The sequence below is a fragment of the Schistocerca americana genome, chromosome 8 (assembly GCF_021461395.2).
Source record: "Schistocerca americana isolate TAMUIC-IGC-003095 chromosome 8, iqSchAmer2.1, whole genome shotgun sequence".
NCBI classification, from domain to species: domain Eukaryota; kingdom Metazoa; phylum Arthropoda; class Insecta; order Orthoptera; family Acrididae; genus Schistocerca; species Schistocerca americana.
This window is the reverse complement of record NC_060126.1, coordinates 326801521-326811297: the sequence shown is the minus strand read 5'-3', so window position 1 is coordinate 326811297 and position 9777 is coordinate 326801521. Positions and strand designations below refer to the sequence as shown.

Sequence of the window (9777 nt, the reverse complement as noted above, 5' to 3'; positions counted from 1 at the left end):
TATCTATCTCTCTTTCTCTCTCTCTCAGAAAATATTTAGGAAACAGATGCATTCACTTTAAGTGTAATTTAAATTATTTTTTTTTTTTTTTTTTAGGGAATCATACACAAGATTTGCCTTGGAGTAAATGTAGTTTTGTAGTGAGTGGATTCAGAATTTCCTATTGTCATTGTTTACCATATTACTATTTTTCTACCACTGTAACTTGCCTGTCTTCATGTCTTTTTCTTCTACTGGCTACTGTAAACTTTATTATGTATCTTTTGTGGTATGTGCTTCGACATACGCATGTGCAGTGACTATACTTTTATTTTGCACTTAATAAATAGTGTGATCTGGGGCGCCCTCCATTAGCGTGCTCCGACCAATTAGAATAAAGCAGGTCACATTTAACAATGGTAAAAGATATATACACACACAATGGGGCGTTTTATACATATGCGACTACAGTACTGGAACTATGTTTACGTTCTGGAAATCGTATTATAACAGCAATCTCAAAGCCATGAGTGAGATTACTTGTTTCTGTAGATACCACTGAGCGATATTACACATTGAGCATTTTTCAAAAGTATTCTCGATATTTCGGTAATTAAAATTCTTCTGTGGTTTGTTTAGTAAATTCTAACGTGATCATTACACCGAATTTGTAGCAAAACGAGTCCTTGCGAGTAGGGAATCAGTATACTTTACTTAACTGTGTTTTCCACTTAAATATTCCGTCACTTTCACGGTCAAAATTCGACATTCAAATGTTTTGAGTTCAAGTTTCGTTACAGAGCCTCCTAATTTCCCTAACGAAGCAAGCCCTAAATCACGACCTGTGATAATCTCTTGGTCTTAGGACAGCACGTTGCCACCATGTCCTGAATTATTTCTGTATATTTTACAGTGATCGTCTCCTACTGAAGTTTAACCTCCTTCAGTTTCCTCGACTGCTACGAAAGTTATTAGATCATTTCTTAACTAAAGTCCCCCGTCTCTTATTCTAGTTAGTGTATTCAATACATTTGCTTCTTCATTTCACATCTAACCATTACACGTAATTAAGAGCATTCTTCTGTAACGCTACTTCTCAGCGGTTCGATTCACTTCCATCCAATTTTGCGCACAGTTCATAATGCGCTTGCCATAATTTAGTGCTCCAGGAGTACATTCTCAGATGTATCTTAAATTAAGATCTATATTTGACTCTAAGGTCCCCTTCGCCTGTATTATTCTGTTTTTTACATCCCTTTTACTTCGTCCGTTTTTTCATTACAAGGTACCAGAATTCTTTCTCTTGATCTACTATACGGTACCTATTGATGTTAATTTTATCGTCAACATCAATTGTGTTTCTCCTCAATACATTCGCGAATCTTTGTTTTACTCTGATTCCAAGTTTTGTGCTCAGTAGACTGTTTTTTATATCCTACAGGTGCTGTAATTTTTCTTTACTTCCAGAGAAATATAGCAATTTCTCCGAACCAAGTCATTATTCAGAACTTTTGCCGGGGGTTAAAAAATCCACGAATGACAGAAAAATTCTTAGGATCGCATGGATACCCTTATATTTGAAGCCTCACTGGAAACCACTGAACTGTGGAATCACTGTGACAAATAAAATAAAATAGTTAGTTTTACACATAGTGTACGTCACGCTGTATAGAAGTGTATACTGCTTTAGACTCCCGTCATAAAAAGTCTAATGCTAATATAGTCACATTCACGTGGCACTGAGAGCTACGGAATGAAGTGTTTTTCTGTATACTGCTGCAGGTAGTATTCCCGTCTTAGAACCCATAGGCAGGGTTGTTTTATATCCGAGTTGGTATCGCCCACTTTTCATATGCGCTGTTGTATCCCAGCACCGAATGTTGGTAGTTTTAATGAAACTGTCATATCTTATCACTTTATGAGGCAACAGCTTTGAAATCACAGAAGGGAGTCATAAAAATAATAAACATAAATTGTAATCGGACTCACTAAAAGGACGTGTTTAAATAGCTGAGGATTGTAACAGCATCACGTGTGTGCCTCTGAATCTGTTATGCAAAATAAAATTGTTACACTAACAGAAGCACACATTCATGGGAAAAGAGCTAGACAGAACTAAGATTCAAAGGATAAATATGAACAGAAAACACAAAAAATTGTATGCGATAATAAAGTTGTACAGAAAAATCCTCAGGGAGAGTAAAGAGGCAAATAAAATTAAGATAGTTAAAAAAAATTGCTAAAATATACCTTATAAATAGTGCATCCGGTATAGCAAGGAATTATTAAGAGAACATATAGGGGCTAATTATAAAAAATATCATAAGATATTTTTAACAACACTAGGAATTATACAAATATCTCGTCAAAACATAGTGCATATTTTGTAAAATCTTATGTCGCAGGTCTGTGATGCAAAACAAGCGAACTGCTTCCTTTTTGATATATCGTATTAATGTGTGTGTCTGCGTGTGTCTGTGTGCGTAACGTAGTGTAAGTTGTGAATGGTGAAAATATATGAACTAACAGAACAGTGTAATTTTCTGGAGATTATTGATGGTTTTTAAATTAGCAGCTCTGGTTTCCGACACTGATGGAATAGTGCCGACCGGCCGCCATGTAATCCTCCGCCAATGTCTTCATTAGGTTTCCGTGTGGAGGGGTATGGAGTCAGCAAAGCGCTCTACCAGTTGTTGCCAGCTTCCCATACTTTAGAGACGCTACTTCCTAGTGAGGTTCTTCCTCAAATGGATTCACGAGTGTGAGTGGACCCATTCCAGCCATCCCACTAAGTCCCTGTCAGTAGCGAGACCTGAATCTTGGTCTACTGTATTGCTGTCAGACACGTTGACCACTCTGATAAGCAGAGGCACTTGTTTTCAAATTAAATCGTTTACCATCCAGATCTGTGCGAAATAACATTTATATTTTAATTTATGTACTGATTTACTTAATCTGACAAGATTATGGTCATGAGGCCACTCCTACATATGACTGATGCGTTTTACATATTTTACATTATATACACTGCACCACCAAGAAATAATTTACGTAGTGTAATGATATTTCGGAAATACACCTATCTATGTAACATATGTAAGTGATTAACACTGCATAGGATAACCACGGGAGTGCCCCTGATGTCATACGAAATCCCATCCCAGCCCGCAACTTCAGGCGTAAGCCCAGTGTGTTTAGCACGCAGACGGGCTGGTTGCAGGCCTCGTTCTAACCAACACACGGCCATCACTGGTACCAAGGTTGAACCAGCTCTCATCAGAAAACAGAACAGACCTCCGTCCTGCCCTCCAATGAGCTCTCGCTTGACACTACTGAAGTCACCAATGGCGGTGGTTCGGAGTCAGTGGACTGCACGCTACAGGGAGTCTGGCTCGGAGCTATCCCTGAAGTAACAGATTTGTAATAGTTCGTTGTGTCACTGTGGTGCCAATGCTGCTCAAATTTCTGCTGCAGATGCAGCACTATGCACCAAAGCCATACGGTGAACACAATGGTCTCCCCTCTCGGTAACCCCACGTGGGGACTGATGACCTCAGATATTAAGTCCCATAGTGCTTAGGGCTATGTGAACCATCCTCTCATCATCATACAACACAAACGTATACTACACCTCGCACAAGCACGCACACGAACACACACACACACACACACACACACACACACACACACACATACACACACACACGATACATACATGCAGTATCACAAATATTGTAATGGAGCATGTTGTAAATAAATAAAAAAGGAGCATTTGCCTTACTATTTGACAGAGGAATGTTTCGTCATAAACATGAATATTTGGGGAAAGAACAACAGCTTCTTCTTTACACGATGTAAAGTCTCCACAGAGTACTTGTGTATAGAAAATTAACTTCTTAGTTGCTTATCTGTTTGTGATAAGATGGCGTGTGAAATATCATGATCTGTAAATGGATAAGGTATTTAAGTTTCGTGACCAGTGACTTTTTTACACTATGAGTGGCGGATTACTATATTTATTTCTCCCTCTTTGAGTATCCAGGCAATCCCACATATCATATGCCGCACTGTCACGTAATGCGATACACACCGTTTTCTGTTGTCTAAAGCGTCTTCAGCATTACATTTATCTTTCTTAGTGAATATGAAACAAAGTACATCTATTATTATAATGTTGTGCAATTCCACGCCACATGAATGAGATGTCAGTACAGCTGTCGAACGGTTTGTCATCCGTTTTGTGATAGTGCTCACATACTCTTGCGAATTGAGCCGAGTCTAAGTGCGACTGTGGAGGGAGTTGTCGTAAGGGGCTCAGTGATGATAACTATACATGACCTAACTACAGCGCGTTTGCTTGGAAAGCGTTCTCAGTGATTTCGTTTCTTTGCAACAGAAGTTAACGAAAGACGTCTTTACCGGCCAGCAGCGTTGACATAAACTAGGGGTTTACCGTATGAAAGTAATTTTAACTTAAATATGGAGGGATGGACGTCTAGATTTTTAGTTCTCATGCATGAATATTCTGATATGATTATCGAAGTTGTTCAGGCGTAATTTTGTCTCTGCAGGCCCTCAATTGAATAGAGTGTGCGCATGCAATGTCAACGTTGCGCATGTGCCTGCGTCCCCTAGGTAAAAGAACTTTCCACAGTGTGCGTCAAATTCCACTTGGGGCGTGCATGCAGCGACAGCATATCCGTATCAGTCACTGCGCCAATTTTCGGTACAAACACTGTGACGTGGCTCAACGGTTATAAGCCGAAAAGTATCATGGCAAAATGTCGACGTCATCCGCTTGAATGGCCAGAACCTCAGTGAATAGGAGTAGAGTAATTTACATATAGTAGTATAAGAATTTTATAAAGATGTACGGTGTTCGTATAAATTACATTACGAGAACTACATCCTCCGTTAGACAGAAGAGAGGACGTCGTTACTGTTAATCATCATCATCGATCAGTTTCGGTTACTCCCAGATGTCCCAACGGTCCACTTTCATCTTTAATTTGCATTGCCGTGTTACGTTTGTTTATGTTATATAATCCAGACTTGAGTAAATGCAGGGGAACATAAATGAATCAGCTACTAAATGTTGCAGCAATGCTCGATTATTTAAAACCCATTTACAAGCCTGTTATTTGTACCGCTTCCCTCCATGTATAAAAGACTGCTCAAATGCTAGTGGCTGCAAGAGGCTGAACAGCCCAGAGTAGCTTTCATTTGTTCGTCTGTCCTGTTTATTAGGAGTGCAAAGTAGCGGGTTTTCCGCGTACTTCTTCGTAGAAAGTGAAAGAGCCGTCATCGGGGACTGATAACGAAGCTAGATGGCGAGAGGAGTACCAGAGGATATGGAACTGCCATTGTCGTGGACGGCAAGTGGACAGTCTATCCTCAAACTGAACATCCGCCATCTGTGGTTATGTGGAGTGTGGCCACTTCCTGGTTCCTGGATGTTTGAACTGTACGGCTTTGTGGGGCTGGTACTGGGCGTCTGGAATGCAGTGGAGAGTTCGCTGGCCCTTTACTACTGCTGGGGAGACATGGAGGAGACGACGCTGGTTCTTACCAGTACCTTCACAATCGGCTGCGGCACCGTCAAGATGGCCTTCTTTATGCACAACCAGCGGCAGTACTACGCGCTGGCTCGACGCGTGGACACGCTGATGTCTCTGCAGAGGGAAGCCTGCTCTGCGGACCCTGGTTTGGCCGACATCCACCACTGCTCCCAGAGGCGTGCGTTCCGTCTCACCATGGGCATGCTGCTGTTCATGTTCTCGCAATGTTTCGTGTGGTTCCCCATGCCGATAGTGGCGCGGAGGGAGGAACGGCGCCTGCCGTTCGCTCAGCACGCCTGGGACAACAATACCCACTACTACGCGCTGTCGTACGCCGTGCAGTGCGTGATAGGGGCATGGACGAGTCAGCTGAGTTTCGGCGTCGACCTGCTCTTCGTCGCCGTCATGATTCTAGTGGCTGCGCAGCTGCAGATACTCGCACTGCGCATTGTCAATCTGAAGGGGGAGAGCTACGAAGTAAAGATGGAAGATGAGGCCAGATCCGTGAACGGCACGACGGCAAATATTTCCGATGAATTGTACGAAAATTTGTGCCTTTGTATCGAAAGCCACCAGAAAATTCTCAGGTACGTGGCATAAACTGAGTAATTTCTCTCGCACGTATCTTAATAAGCACTACTACTCTGATCCGTACTAAGCACGAGTATTTGAAAAGTCCGTAGCAATTCTTTTCTAACATTTGTTGTCTATTAAGAATGACTACATAAGAAAAAGTGTTATTCCACACGCATAGTTTTAATGCGGCATAAAATATTGTCTCGGTGCAGCGACATATAACTAGCACTCAGTGAACAGTAATGGATACTTGTGCACTTCACTAAACTTAAGAGTAAACTAGCTTTGTGTTCGTGACATATTGGTCCGCAACCTCTTTCAACACTTTAAACGTAGCGATACTCCATGAATGGAATATAGGTGCCCACCAGTACGTTGTCTGACACTGTTATGTTGACGGATATGTCTAATAGTCTTTTGCTGTTTGGAAAGTGCGACACGACATCCAGTGGTAACCACAATATAAAATGTAAAAACAGTGTATTTTGACAAGACTGCAGTTTTTGGAAGTGTGAAGATATCATGCATAAAATATACGGAGCGAAAAGTTATCTACAACTTGTAGTGAAATCAGACGGCGGTAGTCGAAGGACATTACACAGAGGCAGTTGCTGATCAACAGCTCGTAGAGACTTCAGACCGCAGTAGTCGAAGGACATTACTCAGAGACCGTGGTGAGGAAGAACTTGTTCAATTTGCACTCGCAACAAGCAAGAAGAAATTTATAAATGAAATCTAAATTACGAAGCATCCAACAAGAACCTTAACATTTCCCAACGACCCCTCGACCCTGGTAGAGACGGCAAGTGATTTCGACGATCCGTTGAACGGAAAGACATAGGTAGTATCTTGAAAATACGTTATAAGATGAACATCACTAAACGTAGACAAGGGTCGTGGAGTGTGATGGATTTAAGTCAGGTGATGCTGGGGCAGCTACATTAGGAAATCGGAAACGAAAACTAGTCAACCAGTTTTGTTGTTTTGGTAGAAATTGCTAATGACGTCAGTAGCTAAGAGGATATAAAATGCTCCATGGCTCGGGTTCGATTCCTGGCTTGGGAGGTGGTTTTCTCCCCTCGGGTGTTTTTTTCCCCATCATCGTTTCGTCGTCACTGATACGTAAGTCACACAATGTACCGTCAACTTGAATAATAGAAGGGACCGTTTAACAGGAGCTAACCTAAGACATCAGAGAACAGTCAAACTGGAAAGAAGTTTGTATGTATGTCGCGCATACTGTAAGCAGGCTCAGATGATTGTAGGTTATAGAAGTTTGCTGAGAAATGGAGAAACTTGGACAGGATTGACTAGGGGGAGCGCTGCATCAAACAAGTCTTTGTACTGCACACAAAAAGCAACTCGCAATGGAATAGTATGTGGTGAGTGCTTGAAAATGGCAACTGGAAAACAAGCCACAAACGGAAACTCATCTGTAAAATGAAGTTCTACCTCGATGGTCATTCTGGAATAAATAGTGTGTCTAGCTGGAATTCGCAACAATGATTTGCGTCCTCCATGTGTGTACAGGAAACGAGTTTAACAAAAAATATGCTAAAATAATAGGTGTTCAGACTAACTAGGATATTATTCGAGTTTGTGGTACCCATGACGTAAGCATTAGAATGTAAAGCTCCTTTCACTACAAGGCCATTAGACGAGGAAAACAAGCTCTGAATAGACGAAAATGGGGAAGGTAACCGGGCGTGAACGTTTCAGAGGGAACTTCCACCACTATATTAGTGAATTAAACCTATGTCAGTTGGAAGTCATAAAAACCATCGACTGCCTGCGGCAAGAACAGGGCAAACCTTCACAAACATGTTTGACTGGTGGAGATAGCAACAACAATGCTCCAGTATCTAAAATAGTACGCTGTTGCCAAAAGACATCTAACATCTCATGAAATATCAAGAACTGGTTTTTAAGCAAAAAAGTAACGAAAATTCTTAAGTCTCATTGTCAACCGTTCCTGTATGGGCTATGAAAAGTATAAGGTAACAGTTCGCGAAGTGACAGAATTCATGTCCTGAAACATTCAGTCTACAAACAGAAAAAAATCGTATTACATATTGCTGTAAGGAGTATGATCTCAAATGCCGTGTAGACCACGGATGAAAAGTAGATATGACAGAAGTGTGACTGACTCGTAAACCGTATGTTAGAGTGATTAGTTAAGATACTGCTCTTGAACTTTACTTAAAGAGGATTCAGATTCCATACACCTTTACGTAGGATCCGAAGTGTACTTCAGCCTTTTGTTGAAGCAAGCTGCAAAACGACTAATGCCGATTCCTGCAGCATTGTATCACGTTTTCCATCTCTAGGAACTTAATTTTGGTTACATTAGCCATACGAAGAGAGAGCTGCAGTAAATGTCCGTTGTTATTACAAAACTATTTCAGTAGCTGTTACAACTGGAGAAAACTTTAACAACTATTAACCATCTCGACAGTTATGTCAAAAGACTATCTATCCATTGACCTCTTGTAGCTCATACTGCGTCTGCTGATGTTGTCTTCTGTGATCTTTCGCAAGCCAATAACGAAACAACAAAAGCTGGATATGAGGACACGCTATCTGAAGATGACGAAATTACACAAATCAGTCACACCTACTGTCGATTTTGGCTGAAATGTCCTGCTTCGTATTAACTCAAATTTCAGATGGCCTTTAGATTCCTTACAATCAAAAACAGTAAGGATCCTACAGCAAACATTAAGCTCGAGTACGTATTATAAAATTCCTCGAGAAAACAATAGGCCGTGCGGAGTGGCCGCAGGGTTTGAGGCGCCTTGTCACGGACTGCGCGGCCCCTCCTGCCGGAGGTTAGGGTCTTCCCTCGGGCATGGGTGTGTGTGTTGTTCTTAGCATAAGTTAGTGTAAGTTAAAGTAGTGTGTAAGTCTAGGGACCGATGAAAATATTCAAATGTGTTTGAAATCTTATGGGACTTAACTGCTAAGGTCATCAGTCCCTGAGCTTACACACTACTTAACCTAAATTATCCTAAGGACAAACACACACACACACACCAGTGCCTGAGGGAGGACTCGAACCTCCGCCGGGACTAGCCGCACAGTCCATGACTGCAGCGCTTTGACTGCTCGGCTAATCCCACGCGGCTAGGGACCGATGACCTCAGCAGTTTGGTACGATCTTGCGTCAGAACAGACGGCAGCTGCCGAATACAATAACCGCGTGAAACGTAGTTCGTTTTTGACATACGACACCTCGCAAGCAGCAAAAAAGGACATATTTTGATTCATGCTGTTAGTTAAAACTGATACTTCACTAAGTACCGGTAGCTAGTTTCGAGCATGTGCTAATCCTCAAGCGATCTGTGGATGTGGGAACATCATCCTTGTATGTATTACAAAACATAAATCTTGTGTCAAGAAGAGGACCCATGGCATGGTCGGCAATGGACACGACCTCGGAATAAGTATCCACAAGGCGTGCAAACTGATTAGATGAAACATTAAAACCACTGCCCTCCACCAGGTTGTGTGCTGCCTGGCGGCGTTGAAGGCACGTGACACGATGACAGAAGTATACGGGCGGAGTAGACACGAATGGGGAATTATTGTAGCGAAGATAAGTGGCGCCAGTGCGGAAATCCGCCGACTTAACCGAGCATCTCGGAAACAGCGAAGCTGGTCGGCT

At 41.9% G+C, this 9777-nt stretch overlaps 1 protein-coding gene across 1 annotated transcript in view; it reads left to right on the top strand.

Annotated features, from left to right (window-relative positions):
• The first annotated feature begins 5306 nt into the window (after window positions 1-5306).
• LOC124545830 (odorant receptor Or2-like) overlaps window positions 5307-9777 on the top strand; it is a 50891-nt gene continuing 46420 nt past the window's right edge. The window contains exon 1 of the mRNA XM_047124787.1: window positions 5307-6124. Within this exon, the coding sequence (XP_046980743.1) occupies window positions 5307-6124 (818 nt within the window). The remainder of the gene's footprint in view (window positions 6125-9777) is intronic.